At 37.9% G+C, this 18845-nt stretch overlaps 1 protein-coding gene across 1 annotated transcript in view; it reads left to right on the top strand.

Annotated features, from left to right (window-relative positions):
- Nucleotides 1-18845, top strand: part of WARS2 (tryptophanyl tRNA synthetase 2, mitochondrial) — an 88195-nt gene that overhangs the window by 33364 nt on the left and 35986 nt on the right. Inside the window, exon 2 of the mRNA XM_060027943.1 lies at nucleotides 8472-8729. Coding sequence (XP_059883926.1) covers nucleotides 8472-8729 — 258 coding nt within the window. The remainder of the gene's footprint in view (nucleotides 1-8471; nucleotides 8730-18845) is intronic.

The following is an 18845-nucleotide window of genomic DNA, read 5'->3' as shown; positions in this document are numbered from 1 at the left end:
CAATTTTATGAATGGTGTTTAGGTGCAGCTGAAATGGTGCTGTTAAAACCATTCTTCAGAAATACTGTGGGTTCAATGAGGCTTCCACGGGCGGCCTTCCAGGACCGTAACTGCCAGTTAAAGAATTGAGTGTCTGAGTTTCAGAAAACCAATTTTCAAACGAGCTCTCAGAACATAACTTGTTTAGGAACTGCCTATAACTGGAACATCTGGTTCATTTTGTGTATAGTTATTTCGCCCTTTACATGGAGCCAAAGTGGGGAGTAGGAGTGGGAGATTTGTCATTTATTCCACTAACATTTATTAGATCCTCACAATGTACCTGACACTGCTATATACTGGGGATATAAAGATGAAAAAGGCAGCCCCAGCCCTAGAGAGCTCATATTCTAGGTGGGAAAATATTTCCTAAGCAAATAAGAAAATATTTACCAAGTTACCCGTGTGATATGTGCAATAATGAAGAACCGATGAAAGAGGGATCTGTTCTGCTTGGAGAGAGAGACTGACTCAGTATGTGTGTGGTGTGTGTGTGTGTGTGTGTGTGTGTGTGTGTGTGTGTGTGTGTGTGTGTGTGTGTGTGTGTGTGTGTGTGTGTGTGTGTGTGTGTGTGTGTGTGTGTGTGTGTGTGTGGTAGGGAGAAGGTATGTTTAAGAGGTTTAGAATCAAGGAGAGATTGTTAGGCCTTGAAGACCACGGGGAGTTCTCCAGGCAGAGAAGGGGGCGAAGGACATCCAGGATGAGGGAACAGTCTGAGTGCAGAGGGGAATGAGCGATACAAGAATGGCAAGTAACTAGGTCAGCTTCTCGTGGAGGATGATGGAGGACAGCTGGGAAGGGGATTAACTGCCACATAAACTTTGAACCCTAACCCAGAGGAAGAAATGAGAAGACTTAATGCATAGAGCTAAGTCTGTGCGTGCGGTATGTGCATTGTTGTCCCAGACTTTTCCTTTTGAGAACTTTCTTCTGTATATTTCCCACTACCCTGAGGAAGAACATTTTTTTTTTCAACAAACTATTAATATTTTTTAAATGTCCTGAATCAAGTTGTTTTCAAACCTGTGCTCCAGCAAGCCCCTCAGAGGCTGGCAGGGGTGAGGGCGGACAAGCCCGCAGGGGGCTGCCTACTGGGGCTCCCTCACTGACTCCTGTTATCCATACACCAAGCATTTCTTTGGGCTCGTCTACATATTAGACATGTCTGGTAAGAATATTACATTTGAAAATGGGCATGTAACTAAAAAAGAGACATCTTAAAACCACACCTTTAGTAACAGTCTGAGGACTTAGGTGTGGAGAGCCAAATCTCTCAGCGGCTGTAAAAGGAGGAATGTTCTCAGACAGTCAGCTGAAGACGGGACCACCAGACAGGCATGGATCTGTGACCAAAGATAATGGGTAGGATATACCTTTATTTGGCCACAAAAGGCAATGATAAAATCATATCTTTCCAGCATGATCTCTCTAACACTTTAAGATCAATGTTCATATTTTCTTATGAGGAAAAACTAGTATTTTCATAAGCATTTCAGATCATTCTTTATACTTTAAAAATGTTAGCACTTCTTGATCTCTTGCCTGTATTTACTGTTCCATCCAATATAAAAATAAATTATGTAGTGGTGGTTAAGATGTTTATGTCAAGAATTTGACCCTGGATGGTTTGGTTTAGGAAACAGTATTGTCATTAGAAATTAAAAGTGTTTCTCACTACATATCATATTATAATTATTTATGTTGTGTTTAGATAATATATTAATCTAGTTTTAGTCACTTTTCCAATAAAAACTAAAAGGACTTGCCAGTTTATTCTGTACCTACATATAAGCTTTGCATTTAAACATAACTTAGCTGCCCTGAGGTGACAATGCAGTCTTTCCTAGGAGGCAAAGTCCCCAGATTTTGTATTTCATCATCTCTGTGTGATGGGGAGACATTCACTGAGGTGCTATTTGACAAGTAAGAAAGAAAACCGGAAAAAAAGGCCTGAAGAAAATAAGCCCACAGAGATGCTGAGGTACAAAAGAAATAGCTGCAGAAGAAAAGAACGTGATAAATATGCAAAAACGTCATGTGGTCTGGTGAGCAGAGCTCTGGAGGTCTGGATTCTGGCCCCAGGTGTGCCACCAGCTGTGTGCCTGGGCCTTTCAGGAAACGACTCTGTGGCACACCTTCCCTTTCTGAGAGCGTGTGTGTGGAGGGGAGGTGCGGGCGGGAGTGAGGATACTTAAAGGCCAGACCAACCATAAGGTCAAGAAGTTCTAAACTGGATGCAGCCCTGTGCACAGGAAAGGGACAGAGCTCGGTGTCCAGGGCTGAGAGCTGGGTTCCAAATCTAACCACCTGCCTGTGATCTTGTGAGGGTTACTTAACCTTGCAGTGTCCTTCCCTGGAAAGTAAGGCCAGTAATTCCTACCTCCTTCACATCCGATGAGGTCCATGCAAGTGCCAGGGAATGTTTCTGATAGCTAAAGTTCAGCACAAGAATGAAAATCCATCTGCAAAAGCATTCTACTGCATGATAGAAGGACAGCTCAGTGCACCGAGGGAAAATAGATGCACAGCTCTTAAAATCTGGAAGCGGCTTAAATAAGTCTGTAAAAAACATTTTTAAAAAACCAAGTTTATTCCTTTCAACTTATTTCACTGACCTAATAATACGTTGCTAAGTACTTCTCATCTATGCTTTTATGGAACTCACGGTCTAGTAGATTAGTCACTCCTTTCTCCTTTTTTCTTTTTAAAAATAATTTTTTCCTGCAGTTTTAATTGTTGGCCGACATATTGCTTCTTGTTTGAGGGTGACATAAGACCTGCTTTCTCTTACATTGAATTAATATTTACTATGTTGATTCCTAGGTCTGAGCATCTGGTTTCATTTCTAAGCAGAAATGAACCCAGTTTTTTGGTTTTTTTTTTCTTGGTGCTGAGTCAGCTTTTTCTCTCCAGACCCAGAGCCCTCTGTACTTTCTGGAAGAAAGAGCTGACTGTAGCAGAACAATGCTGAGCTGTGGCCAAAGAAAGCTTCAGAGAAGCACCTGGATCCTCCCAGCCAGGACCGAAGTGCTAATTTTCTATGCCGGGTCTCCCATGTTTCAGCTCTTATATCACTAACTGGTGGTATAGACATTTTCAAGAAAGTGTTGAAGACAGATGCGAGGGGCCTAGGATTGAAATAGTAGGGTGACATACATGATAGAATTGAGAAGCACCAACAGAGAGCTTCTTAAGCTGTATTTTTTATTTAGAAGAATAAATAGACTTACAAAAAGAAATTTTCAACCAAATTAGTTGTTAATGTTGTTGATTCCTTTTTTATCGCAATCCATGATAACATGCCTTTCATGGAACCAATTAGACATAGTGCTTGCTCAGCCAAGTTTTTGGTCTGCCGTCGAGTATAGTTAAAACAGGTGTGATGAGTGCACAATTGATGCTACAGCTGGACACAAGCAGGACTTTGTAATAAGAATCTTGAAATCTTTAGTTGAAGTCTTTGGTTCCCACCACCATACCAAAGTTGAAAGTGTTTCAAAGCTAGTAGGCAGCCTTCTTTTGATGTATTTTATTCACTTGGGATTAAAATCAGAAGCTCTCTTTAGTTAATCACAAAAAATATCTTTTGCCATGATTAGCAGCTTGGGAGTTTTTAATTGCTTTTGGGTGCAATAATTGAAATTATGATAATTATGAACTTGGGATATGCTCAGTACCTTATGACAGGAGCGCTTTTAGCTACATCTGTCAGATTGATAAGTTCTCTCTTTGATACAAACTCCCACCCTGTCTTCTGGAATATATCAAATCCCAGGGCTGAAGCTGCCCATTGGTAATGCTGATTCTGTTACAAATTGAGCCAATGCATGTATTGATTGGAAGTGGCGTTTGCTAAGGAAATACACCTGAAATAAAAATGAAGACCTATTTTGTAAAATGCGCCTTTTTTATTCTCTGTGCATTGCGATGGGATTCAAGGTTGATGCTCTAGACTTCCCCATGAGCGAATGCCTGTGGGCTAGTCTTGAAGCTGTTTTCTTTGTGGTTTGCCTCCTGTCCACTGGGAAGCCCATGCTCCTTTCATTTTCATTCTTTTCCAACTCTAGTGCTTTTGAACACAGAACCCCCATCCTCCCACCACCCAAACTCCACATTCCAGCCCCATGATTTCATGGTACCAGGCATATCTCCCCTGCCATGCTGTCAGGCTGCCTGCTGACTCTTGCAGGGGGAACAGACGGGAACATAAACTCACCGCAGAAGTGCAAGACACTCTCTGTATATTTTTAAGACCAGGAATCCAGTTCTCATTTAGATCCTGTATTTTTTTAATAGCTCCTTGAAAATTGAACAAAACATTTCTTGTTGCTCTTACTTCTTGATAACATCATTCCCTCTGCCTGGATATATAGAATCACAGAAACTAGAGAACAAAAAAGATGTATTAGATCATGTCTAGTTCATTCCCACCGGTCACAATTCTTTTTTCTCATAGTCTGTCCTCTAGTGCTTTTCTCTTCTAGTTTTCCCAAGAACTAGTTTCTCCATTTCTCTCAGGGAATAATTCCTTAGTTTGAACATGGACGAATTTGTGTGGAAATATTCGTATTTTTTTCTCAGCTTGATATTATTGGCCCTTATAATCCTTTATATGACCATAAACAGTCCCCTTTCATCCTAGGTCAAGCATTTCTGGACGGCATTTTTTTTCCTCTTCATTTATTAAGTTCAGAGCTTGTTTTTCTGCTTTGCTTTCTCTCTTCATCAATCAGTCCCAAAAGCCCATTAATCATTTTTTACCTCACTGAAAGCTCCTTTGCTTATTCCCATTTCAGGGACCCAGGGCTGGTTAAGGGCCTAAGGTACTGAAGGAAGCCTCACTGATATGTACTTATTCTATGCTAACGCTTCTCTCTCCCTTTCTTTCTCTTTCTCTCTCTCTCTCTCCCTCCCTCAGCCTCAGTTCTCAGCTACAAACTATTTTTAAAGTAATGTCTCTAAATTATGATTTGGGGAGTTAGTCATTTGACAGCCTCATATGTGTGTATGTACATGTGTATGATTTTAAGTGGTAATATTATATTCTCAGTTACTTAAAAGGTATTTTTCATATTCTCAGAGCCACAAACCTCTTAGGTCTCCTGAGTGCTTATATCAAGTACAATTCTAGATCATGGAACTATGATGTAGCCTTCTATTTTAGGGCTGTTATCTCAGAAATAGAGAGGAAAATAAGCAGATATAGGAAAATAGACTGTAGGATTTGAAATTCTTGGGAAAAGGGAAGGGCAAAATATAAGTAGTCTTGGCACTCACACATCTCAAGTAGATTAGCTCTTAGGAGCTAATATTAGATATAAAGATAAAGACTTTTTTAAATGTTACATTCTTTTTTTAAAAAAAATTCAACTTTATTGATGTATAATCGACACATAAATTGTAAGATATTTAAAGTGTACATATACCATGGTGATTTGATATACATTGTGAAAAGATCCCCCCCACCTAGTTAATTATTAACACAACCAACACCTCACATATTTGTCTTTGTGTGTGTGAGAGAGCATTTGAGTTCTACTCTCTTAGCAAATTTCAATTATACAATGCAATGTTATCCTGTAGTCATCGTGTTTTACATTAGATCCTCATAAACTATATGGTTTTCTAGATGAGAGGACCCAGTATTATAAAGATGTTGGTTCTCCCCAAAGCAATCTATGGACTCAATGTAATCCCAATCAAAAACCCCAACAGGTTGCTTTTTTTTTTTCTCTTGGAACTTGGCAAGATGACTGTAAAATGGATTGAGAAGTATAAAGGACCAAGGGTGGGTTAGATACTCTTGAAGAAGAAGAAGAAGAAGAAGGTAGAAAGACTTGCTCCACCAGGTCCCAAGACTTATTAAAAAGGCAGCTGCGGTACTGGTGCAGACATAGACAAATAGACCATGGACCAATGAGACAGAATAGAAAGACCAGATACAGACTCAGACATATAGAGATAATTGGTTTATGCTGAAGTGGCATTCCAGAGAGCAGTGGGGAAAGGATCTTTTCAATAAATGGTGATGGAAAAATTAGGTATCCATATAGGGGGAAAAAAAGGAGAGAAAATAAAGTAGATGTCTACCTCACACCATATGCAAAAAACTCCAAATGGATACAGACTTAAATGTGAAAGATAAAACTTTAAAGCATGCACATACATATGCTTTATATATGTATGTATGTATATACACACACGTATCTTCATGAACTCAGGATATTAAAAGATTTCTTCTATGACATAAAAATCTGGTCAAAAATTATATATTTGAAGAACATCTCTTCATCAAAAGGTAACATAAAGGCAAATAGCCACATAATGAGAGAATACATTGGCCACACATGTAACTGACAAAATATTAGGATCCAGAATATACAAAAATTCTTAAATCATTGGAAAGATAATCCAAGCTGAGAAAACTAGGCAAAATAACTTGAATAGCCTCTCCACAGAAGAGGAAATAAAAATACCAAAAGCCATGAGTTCTCAACTTCTCTAATAAATAATCAGAGAAATGCAGTTAAACCATAATGAGATTCTACCCTATATCGTCAGTTAGCTAAAAATAGAACTACTGGCAAAGTGTTGGTGAGGATGTGGAACAATAGGAATTGGTGGTAGAAACTGCAAATTGTTACGTACTGATACTTAGGAATAGTTTAGCACGCTGTAGTACAATTGAAGGTACATATGCATACCTTATGATCCAGCAATTCAACTCCTAGCTACGTACACTGGAGAGACTTGGCACTTAATACACAAATATATGTGTAGAGAATATTCTTTTTTTCCCCCATAACTTTTTTTTTGCAACAGAAACGTTGCAAAATAATGCAGTGAATGTAATGAAGTCTTAATAGATGGTGTTTAAGCAAAACATGGTAGCTAGTGGAAGGAGCATACATGAGCTTTGAAGTCAGTAATACCTGACTTGAAATTTCAGTTCCACCTATTAGTTGTGTGGCCAAAGGCAATCTATTAATATTTGTGAGCCTCAGTTTTCTTATCTGTAAATTAGAGGTAATCATATGCCTACCATATTATATATTATAAGGAATAAATACATTAATGCATTAAAGCACTGAGCATAAATGCCTGAAACATAGTAGTTGTCCAGTAAATTATGGTTGTTATTAGTAATTTTTTATTATTGTTAAAAATGATAATGATGTATTTTATCATTTATCTGTATTAAAGACAGAAAATATTTTTTAAAAATTTGTTGCACTGGGCTTCCCTGGTGGCGCAGTGGTTGAGAGTCCGCCTGCCGATGCAGGGGACGCGGGTTCATGCCCCGGTCTGGGAGGATCCCACATGCCGCGGAGAGGCTGGGCCCGTGAGCCATGGCCGCTGAGCCTGCCCGTCTGGAGCCTGTGCTCCGCAAGGGGAGAGGCCCCAACAGTGAGAGGCCCGCGTACCACAAAAAAACAAAAAAAAAAAATTTGTTGTGCTCAAAAGCTTACAAATACAGAGGCACATTTTTTTTCTTCTCATTTTCTATTATAACTTCAATAATAGACAGTATAGACCAATGGGATAGCATGACCATGTCAAAAATGATTTTATAATTTAAAAAATTATGCAGAATTAAAAACTTCGTTTGAAGAAATAAAAAACCAACTATGATTTTATCAAAAGTAAATGGATACTGAAGCGTGAAAAATTAAATAACTTTATCAAGAAGCAATATCAGAAATAGAGTATAGGTTTCCTAATTTTTAGCCCAGATCCTGCACATTAAATTATAATATCAGCAATTATTTTTATTTTTTTATTTTATATTGGAGTACAGTTGATTAACAATGTTGTGTTAGTTTCAGGTGTACAGCGTAGTGATTCAGTTATACATGTACATGTATCTATTCTTTTTCAAATTCTTTTATTTTTAAAGAAAACTGAATTAAGTAAGAGTAGCCTTTAGCCCTAATGCTAAGGCCTTCATTGCCTTAACTGCAAAATGAATGAAGTCATGTGAAAAACCCCTGGAGCCCCTTTAATCTCCAGTGAAATTTGATTCTATGTCTGAAGTCTCTGCAACTGACCACCAGAACCACAGTCATCTTTTCCTCTTGGGAACTCTTTTCTGTACCCCACTATTTACCTTTCCAAACCAGTCACAATTGTGTTGTAATACTGTACGGTTACTTTTATTTTCATAAGCATATCCTCTATCTCCAGTTAGATTGGAGATACAGACCTTTTCTTACGTGCCTTTGTGTTTATAAGCTTTTGAGTGCAAAAAAAGATTTTTTTAATATAATTTCTGTCTCCTAATAGCACCTAACATAGTGCTTTACAAAATAAATGCATTTAAGGATGATGACTGTCAGATTGCAGTTAAAAAAAATTGCGTAGCCATCAAACATGGGCATAGGATTCATGGATTCTGCTTCAAAAGCAATGTTGTTTGTTTTCCTTTGTTCCAGAAAGATTCCGTGAAGCGCATATTTTCTGGCATTCAGCCTACAGGAATCCCCCACCTTGGCAATTACCTGGGAGCCATTGAGAGCTGGGTGAGATTACAGGACGAGCATGACTCCGTGCTGTACAGCATTGTTGACCTACATTCCATCACTGTCCCCCAAGACCCAGCCATCCTCCGGCAGAGCATCTTGGACATGACGGCTGCTCTTCTCGCCTGTGGCATAAACCCAGAGAAGAGCATCCTTTTCCAGCAATCTCAGGTCAGCTTCTCAGATTAGAACCGAGAAAACATTTATTTTCAGATTGAGGAAAAAATCGAATGGTTTATATAACTCCTGTTTTTGATTTTTTTTTTTGACCCTTCAAGTGTGACTTCATCAAATGCGACTGTTTCATTTTCATGTTTTCCCTATATTCATATCATTGAGTATTATTATAATGCAATAGTATTTTCAACTTTCCCTCCACTGTACTAGGTAAGTTTATAATGCTTCATAAACCAAAAAGTTGTATCCCATTAGTACTTCTAACGCTGGAATTGTTTTTCTGTACTGGGTTGCATTCAAACAGATGAATTCATGCTGTTGACTAGTCTCCTGGTGATGAGGGATAGAATTTAGCAACTGATGGTTTTACGTAACTCCGATGTTGCTTTATTGGGTATTGCATTTGGAAGGTCTATTGGATAATTCCCATTGTTCATTCTTCGTATAATAACTTTTGAGAAGATTTGAGAGAACTAGCTGGGAAACTGGAAGACAATGTCCAGTGTCTTGAGTCCAAGCCAAGAAAGGCTTTAGAACAAAGCCAAAATATTTGACTCATATCTTTACTATGGATGAATCAGTTTACTCTTGGACAGGCAGATAACCTGGACTAGAGACAAGGCGCTTAAGAGACTCCCTAGCAAAGAAGGTGAAAATTTTAACTGGATCATGCCCTTATCACATGTCTGCTTTAACCTGGTGACAGAGCCCCAGCCAAGGAATGGTATGTTATACATGTTTTGGCACATGTTAACATGTATGCACGTATGGAACGTGTTATACATGTGATCCTTTCTTGATCATAAACTTCTGACAATCATTATTTTTGTATATATTTAATCACCCACAGAACTTAATGTAATGATTCACACAGAGCAACCATTTAAAAATATGTAATCAATGAAAAGAGTATCTTCAAAAAATAAATGCAGTTATCAACTTAAACTTGTTACCAGCTTAGAGATAATGTGATAGAATAATAGATTCTAATCATTAAAATGACCATAAAGGCAATTTACCTCAATTTCCTTTTTTACAGTTGGTCAGGAAGCATTTCCTTACGTATGGCTTTTCAGATTCAATCCTGGACAGATGTAATTGTTATCAAGTACTTGCTTATATTGAGCAAACACCCACCTCCCTGTAACTTCTAGCCACTCATTTAACTCCTCGCTAAAAATACATATAAATCAACTCTGTCTTCCACATGACTGCTCTTCCAAACTTGGAGACATTAATTGTGCACCATCCTTACCCTCCAGGTCCTTGTTCCATAGGCCTTACCTTCTTCAAATTAGCTTACCCTAGATCTCTCACCCTCTTGGTTGTCCTACCTCAGAAGCACTCCTACCTTCTCTCTGAAAGGAAGGTGCCTCTCATATTTCATGAAGCAATGTTTATCTAAACTCTTCACATCCATCTCTGAAATTATAATGCTGGTCATCTTTAGAGCCAGTTTTGGAGTCACCTAATGCATTTTCCAAAGCATACCATCTTCACTCCATCTTAGCTGTTTTTGATACAAGCTCTCTTTTGATCCTTATGTGATATTCTTTTTAAAAATTGTATTCTCAGTACTTATTTCCATACTTCTTGTAGGTGAAAATGTCTAATCTCCACAAAGTAACCACTTGTCAGTTGCTTTTTAAAGTGACCTTTAAAATTAAAGGCTTATTTACAGTCACATCCAGTACTTGCACTTTGAGCTCATAGCCCCAGAAATGATTACCATATTCTAAAAATGTTCTCCTTTGTAAAGGATTTTTGGCAGTGACCTCCATAACTGTATAAAATTTGCAGTAATTGAGGTATCTTCTTCCACATGGTACATTGTTGTTCAAAATAGCAATTGAAAGAGTAACCCACAATATGGGAGACTTTGTAAGAACATTCTCATAAGTGAGGGATAAAAAAATTCACCTCCCTTTTGTAACATTTTTTATGTTACAAAATGAGCTCACTGGTTCCCAAACTAGTGAGCTCATTATGTGGGCCTAGGTCAGAGAGTGGAGGCAACTGGTGTTGCCTGTTTCCTCAGTGGTCTCTAAATTGGCTCCCAGTTCCCCCTCCTACCATCCCTGACTTCAGCTCCCTTGGGGGAATTTCGATAGTTTGCCAGTAAAATTTGAAGGAAGTACTCATCAGCCCACATTCCACAATTTGTCCCACAAAGACAGTATTAAAGACTTCCTCAGGTGTCTTTCTGTCCTCAAGACATGCTTGGTCTGGGCCATTTCCTTCTTTAACTCGGGCAACCAACCTTATTACAACTCAGTGGATGGACTGGATATTTTATCAGATTTTCTTTCCTTTTTAAAATATTTAATAAAGAAAACTTTAAATATATGCAGAAGAGTAGAGAGAAGAGTATACTCTACCCCCATCATTTACTCACATTTTGTGATTTGTCTCGCCAATGTTGTTTTCTTTGTTGAAGTATTTTATAGCAGATACCACACATCATGACATTTCATGCCCTAAATATTTCAGCATGCCTCTCTATAAACTAAGGAAATTTTCTTACATAACCACAATACTGTCATCACACCTAACAAGTTAATGATAATTCCATATTATCTTCTAATACCCAGTCCATGTTCAAATTATGCTGATTCTTCCAAAATGTCTTCCAAAATGTTGTCTTGTTGGAATGATGATCCAACCAAGATCTATGCATCACATTTGATTATGGATCTTAAAGTCTCTTTTTATTTCATGCCTTTTGATTTGTTGATCAAGTTTTATTTCCTGGGAAGTTAATCCTTCTGCACTTAAAAAAAAATTTTAAACTTTGGTTTTTATGCTCCCACTTTTTTCTTTTTTTTTTTTCCCTGATGTGGTATGTATTTTTTTAATTGAAGTATAGTTGATTTACAGTGTTGTGTTAATATCTGCTGTACAGCAAAGTGATTCAGTTATACATACATATACATTCTTTTTTATATTCTTTTCCATTATGGTTTATTACGTAAATATTGAATATAGTTCCCTGTGCTGTACCATAGCACCTTGTTGTTTATGCATTCTATATATACTAGTTTGCATCTGCTAACCCCAAACTCTCACTCCATCCCTCCCCCACTCCCCTTCCCCATTGGCAACCACAAGTCTGTTCTCTGTGTCTGTGAGTCTGTCTCTGTTTTGTAGATAAGTTCATTTGTACGCTTCCACTTTTTTCATGCCTTTGATATGTTAATCAGGCTTTCATTTATTTGCTATAAAATTAGCTCTTTTGGACATAAAAATAAACCTTAATTTTTTGTGCCTCCTCTTTTCACTGATCTGTGTTAGCTGATGTTTAATGGCTATAAACTGCCATCCTACATAGTTGCTTGTCACCATTTATAATAGTTTGACTAGAAACGATGCTTACTTAGTGCCTACGGAGTGCCTAGAAAGGAGTACCTAGATATCAGTTCCTCTAGAATGCTGTAAAGCTTCAAGCGGTTCATGGAGGATGATGGGAAGTTCTTCCTGATGCTTTATCTTGAAACTGTGAAGGCATGTATTGGCTTTTGCTTCTTAGGACCATTCTCAAGTAGAAGTATATTAACTAAGCTAGTCGCCTTGAAACAATGATTATTTTAAAGACCTGACCCCATATTTGCCTTGTTCTAGTAGGTGAAAGAATCATCATGGTGTTTGTATTTTATGTCTTGCTATCCAAAAGCCAATTAATTAACAACTGTCTTTATCAACCTGTGGAGTTTTCAGTAGAGGGGGATTGAGAAGAAAATAGAGCATCTTTAAACGTGGAAGATTTACCAGCCGTTTCATGTATATGACCTCTCTTTTAATCTTCAAAGCAGTGCATGAGTTAGGCATTACTGTTTTTTCACAGATGAATAAATTAAGGTATAAAGAGATTAAGTAATCAGAAAATCTCTGAGGGTGCCTGGTACTTAGTAAATGCTTAATAATATCTTCTTAATTAGCTACCTGAGGTCATAACAGCTTGTAGGTGGCAAATCCAGGACTCTTTTTTCTTCCTAAGGCACTACTTTTAGAAGCTATATAGACAGTTTCTGACTTACAGTGGTTCAACTTATGATGGTTTGAAAGCAATATGCATTCAGTAGAAGCTGTACTTTGAATTTTGGATGTTGATCTTTTTCCAGGCTGGCAATATGTAGTACGATATTCTCTTGTGGTACTGGGCAGCAGCAGGGAGCTGCAGCTCCAGGTCAGCCGCGAGATCACCAAGGTAAACAACCGAGACACTCACAACCGTTCTGTTTTTCACTTTCAGTACAGTATTCAATAAATTACATGAGATATTCAACACTTTATTATAATATAGGCTTTGTGCTGGATGATTTTGCCCAACTATAGGGCTATTGTAAGTGTTCTGAGCACAGTGAAGCTATGATGTTCGGTAGGTTAGGTGTATTATATGCATTTTCAACTTAGAATATTTTCAGCTTAACCATGTGTTTATCAAGACGTAACCCCATTGTAAGTTGAGGAAGATCTGTACTCATTTTCAACTTAGAATATTTTCAGCTTAACCATGTGTTTATCAAGACGTAACCCCATTGTAAGTTGAGGAAGATCTGTACTCATGGGGAGAGAATATTTTTCGGTCTCCCACCATGCCTTTGCCTCAGGAGCTGTTGGCAGAGGGGCAGTGCAGAGCCAGAGCTGACCTGAAGACCCTGGACTACTAAATTACCCTCTCACTCCTGCTTCAGTCTCACAAATCGATGGTCCATTCCCCACATTGTAGCCACGGTCATCTTTCTACTTAAAATACATCAGCACCTCTCTCCTACCCTCAAGGTAAAAATTTAAACTCAGTTTCTAGAAAGCCCTTCAAGCAGGAGGCCGCTGAGAACATCAGGTCAGTGTTTCTTCCACTCCATCACTTTTTATCACAGGTTATTTTGTGTTCAAATGATCTGATTAACTTTTACCAATAATTCTTTAAAGCAGAAGTTAGAGTATTTTCTTCTGTTTTTTGTTTGTTTGTTTGTTTGTTTTTATATATTTATTTTATTTATTTATTTTTGGCTGCGTTGGGTCTTCGTTGCTGCGCGTGGGCTTTCTCTAGTTGCGGCGAGCAGGGGCTACTCTTTGTTGCGGTGCGCGGGCTTCTCATTGCAGTGGCTTCTCTTGTTGCGGAGCACGGGCTCTAGGTGCATGGGCTTAGTTGCTCCGTGGCATGTGGGATCTTCCCGGACCAGGGCTCAAACCTGTGTCCCCCGCATTGGCAGGCAGATTCCTAACCACTGTGCCACCAGGGAAGCCCCTCTTCTGGTTTTATTTTGAGAAAATTTGATAAATCAATTCTTAACTTATAAAACATAAATTAGAGGTTATTTGTGTAATTTTAACAAGGTTTTTTTTGTTAATTTCTTTATATTGGGAATTTTGCAGTACATTTATGCATTTAGTTGATCACTGAATATGATAGGAATTTAGAAAATAATTAGAATTAAAGTGTTGGGAGCCAATACCAGTTAAAATTAGTTATAACTACATCTCCTCACAGACAATTATTTCCAAGTAAAATGAAGAATTTTTGAAATTGTGAGTTAGAGAAAAATACTTTTTATATTATGTAAGGGCTCTTTTCATGTATATCCATTGTGTTAAGCAAAGTACTTACAGATAAATATAAAGACTAGTTCCCCAGGTGCCATTGTTGGACACCAGAGTAAGTTCTAGTAATTATTTGAAATAGGGAAAGAGTTTAGCTATGTTATAATGCTGATTTTACCAATAATTTTTATCTCCAATCCTTTGCATTCTTTCTCAGCGGTCTGACTGGAACGATTTAGACTTACTGAAGATTTTTCTCATTATTTTCTTTTTCTTTCTTTCCCACCGGCCTCTAGTCATGGTGCTTTCCCTACAATATGTTTGCCATATGTGGGGAATTTTACAGAGCCTCTCCTCTGAAAGGTGTGTGTGTGCACGTGCGCATGTGTGTGTGTGTGTGAGTGAGAGAGAGAGAGTGGGAGGGAGAGGGAGAGGGATCGCCTGCTTATGTGTGTGCTTGGCAGAGGTTTCCATGCCAATGCCAAAGTCAGTGGTCTCTTATTTCTAGCAGGCCCGAGTGCAGATCCAGTCTGATTCCCACAGCTGCCTCTGAGGTGCACGTTTCCACATCTTTAGTTGTTACTTTGCTTGGGATTGAATCACCCTGCAGATGGAAGATAAAAGCTGGAGTTCATAGCTTTAGGCACTGGCTTTCTGCCAAGGCTGGGAGAAAAGGACAGTTTTCGACCATCAGACATCATGTTACAGAGGGTCCAAAACAGTCCAGGGAAGAGTCGAGGGAGAAGAATGGAATCTGCAGCTTTGGAATGTGGCCTCATTCTCTAATTAGAGGTAGGTTTTGTTTCCCAGGAAACTAAAATCAATAATAACAATAAAGGAAAGGGGGCTATGGAGGAACCAATTTCCGAATAAGGGCCAAAGGAACTGACTACATGAATCTTGGCTCACTGAATACAAACAAAAGTGGTACCTGACCCATTCGTTGTCCCTTATCTTAGAGGTAAAAAGCCAAAGCCTAAAGTAGGACAGAGAATCTTTTGTGTTTTCACTTATCCTAGTAATTTTGGAAGCATATTTGAGTACATACTTGTATTCGTTAAACTCTCAAGTTGTTAGGCTACCAACAACAGGTGTACATTCAACTCGTAATAGGAAGGAAGCAAACAGACCTCTATATAGGTTAATGGTCTTGAGGAATCTATTTGTAAAATTGGTGTCACCTCCAAAGTTTCCAGGGAGAGACAAAAGTTCTAAATGGCCCATGGCATAAATAATAAAGAGAAGTTAGGAGAATTATTATATAACTCAAACTCCTCATGTTATATTTCCTTCTCTAAAAAGTTGCCACTAGTACCACTTCCTTGCCTAGATCTATACTCATGTGTGACTTGATGAGAAGCTGTAGTATTTGTGCTGCTTGCATCCTGGACTACAGGGTTAGGTCATATCTTAATGACACCTCCAAGAAGAGTTATTTTTTACTATCAGGGCAGTAGTGGAAAGAGTATGAGCTTTGAAGCCAGATACAGTTTGAATCTCACTGTGATCTCTTCTTGTAGTGACACACTGGGCAAGTTACTGAAGCTCTCTGAACCCCCTTTTTAATGTCTATAATAGGGATATTTAAATAATATGATGTATAATTCCTGGCAGATGTTAACTTTCTCTCTCACCCTACATCACCAGACACATATTGTCCCCACCCTAGGCTCCTTGATTTGTTTAAGGGTAGAGCGGATTTGGAAGGTGGGGATCAAATTAATGACAGTGCCTGTCTTTATACTCAATAACAAACTATTTTCACAGGCGTTTGTTGTCAAAGGTTTTTCAGGACTTTTTAAGAAATATTTCAGACATTCAGAAAAATATGAAGGCGAATGACTGCTTTTTGAAATGCTAACCTTTTGGCATAGTTGCTGCATGTAGTTTCTGGGTTTTTTTTAAATTAATTTTTATTGGAGTACAGTTGCTTTACAATGTTGTGTTAGTTTCTACTGTATAGCAAAGTGAATCAGCTATACGTATACATATATCCCCTCTTTTTTGGATTTCCTTCCCATTTAGGTCACCACAGAGCACTGAGTAGAGTTCCCTGTGCTCTACAGTAGGTTCTCATTAGTTGTCTGTTTTATGCATAGTGTCAGTAGTGTATATGTGTCTATCAAACGTTACAAGTACAGTCGAAACTTTCTGTTTAGCTCTCTCTAACCCCATTATGTTTCCTGCCTCCCCAGAGGTAACCACTATACTGAATTTAATACTCATCATTCCCATGTACGTGTTTCTATTTGTATTGCATATAATTTGGCCATAACAATCCATATCATTTATTTTGTATGTTTTAAAACTTTATGTAAATAGCATCGTGCTGCACAAATCTTCCTGCATCTATATTTTTGTGTGCAACATTAGTTATGTGTTCGAGATTTATTCGTTTTGACTGCTCTACAATATTCCATTGTCTGGCTCTATCACAATTTATTTATCTATTTTCCTGACAAAGCGTATTTAGATTTTTTCCAACTTTTTTGTTACTGCAAATAATACTACAGTGGGCATACTTCTATATGCTTTTTGTGTACATCTGAAAGGCTTTTCTAGGTGTACATACTAAGAGTGGAATCATGAGGATATATGACATGTATATATATCATAAGTGTTAGTGGCTATTGCTAGATTGCTCTCCAAATTGGTATTCCAATTTACATTCCCAACAAGTGAAGAGTTTCTTTTGGTCTATGGCAATATTTGGTATAATTAGACATTTTACTTTTGCCATTATAAAGGATAGAATATGCTATCTTATTTTAATTTGCATTTTCGGTTTTGTGAGCCTCTCTATCATACCTTTCTTTTCTATTTCATTAGTTTCATTGTTTCCTCTCTTGCTTCTGTTTTCTTTGAAATTACTTTGTTGTTATTTTTCTAACTTCTTAAGTGGACCTCATTAATTTTTAGCCATTCTTCTTTTCTAATATAATTATAAATACTCATTTCCTTCTAAGTACTGTTTTATCAGCATCTACAAAGTTGTGATATGTAGTATTTTCACTATAACTCATTTGTAAATGATTTCTAATTTCTATTATTTCTTGTTTGATCTGTGATTTATTTAGAAATATGTGTTTTAATTTCCAAATACATGACTCTTTTTCTAAAACCCATTTTACCCACTTGAATGACTAAAATTAAAAATACTGATAGTGCTAAGTTTTGGTAAGGATGTGGAACAACATGAACTCATACATTGCTGTTAAGAGTATAAAATGACAATTTCTTATAAAATTAAACATATACTTACCAAGTGACACAGCAGTTTCACTCCTAGGTATTTACCAAAGAGAAATGCAAACATTGCCTGCAAAATGACTTATACGTAAGTGTTCATAGTGTTTTTGCTCACAATAGTTCCAAACTAAAAACAACCCAAACGTCCATCAATGAATAAATAAATAATGGTAGAATATTCAATCAATGGAATATTATTAAACAGTGAAAAGGAGTCTGTAACAACATGAAGGAATAGCAGAAACATTATGCTGAAAGAAGCCAAGAACAGAAGAATTCATATTATATACTAACATTTATATGATATTCTAGAACAGGCAGAACTAATCCATAATAACAAAAAACAGATCAGTGGTTCCCAGGAGCAGGGCTGAGGGAAGGGTGAGGAATAAACTGCAAAACTGTGTGAGGGAACTTTTGGGGGACATTGAACTGTTCTATATCTTGACTGGTGTGATGGTTACACATGTATAGATTTGTCAGAACTCTGTGGACTGAGCAGCTAAAGTGGGTCCATCTTATTGTTTGTACTTTATGCCTCACTAAAGTTGACTTAGTATTAAAAAAATTTTTTTAATGAGTAGGCACTTAGGATATATAAGTCAAAAGAAAAGAAGAACCCACAGAACTGTGTGAGAACACTACAGGTTTTTCAATATAGTTGTCATTCAAGCATTTAAAATAACAAAGGCAAAATAAATATGGCATAAAAATTTCATCTGAGCTTTGAGTCACCCATTCACAATGAAACCAAGAAACAACCTGCTCACAAGTTTAGTCAGTAAACTAATTATTTTGTTTGCTGTTGTAACATGTTCCCTAAACTTCTTGTAAAACCAGCAAAAAGCCCCATGAAACCAAGTGTTGCAGCTGTTGACCCCACTACAAGGAAAGTATAAAAAGAGAGTAGCTCTGGGACTTCCCTGGTGGCACAGTGGTTAAGAATCTGCCTGCCAATGCAGGGGACATGGGTTTGAGCCCGGGTCCGGGAAGATCCCACATACCACGGAGCAACTAAGCCCGTGTGCCACAACTACTGAGCCCGTGTGCCACAACTACTGAAGCCCACGCGCCTAGACCCCATGCTCCACAACAAGAGAAGCCACCGCAATGAGAAGCCCGCGCACCACAATGAAGAGTAGCCCCCACTTGCCGCAACTAGAGAAAGCCCGTGCACAGCAACGAAGACACAACGCAGCCAAAAATAAAAATAAATTAATTTTTTAAATAAAGAGAGCAGCTTTGCCGAGGACAGTGCTTTGAATTAGACTGAAGGGATCTTTACTGCCAAGAATTTTAGGGAATTTTAGTCAAGAGTTG

The sequence above is a fragment of the Delphinus delphis genome, chromosome 1 (assembly GCF_949987515.2).
Source record: "Delphinus delphis chromosome 1, mDelDel1.2, whole genome shotgun sequence".
Taxonomy (NCBI): Eukaryota; Metazoa; Chordata; class Mammalia; order Artiodactyla; family Delphinidae; genus Delphinus; species Delphinus delphis.
The sequence above is the reverse complement of the archived record's forward strand: the minus strand, read 5'-3'. Positions and strand labels throughout refer to the sequence as shown.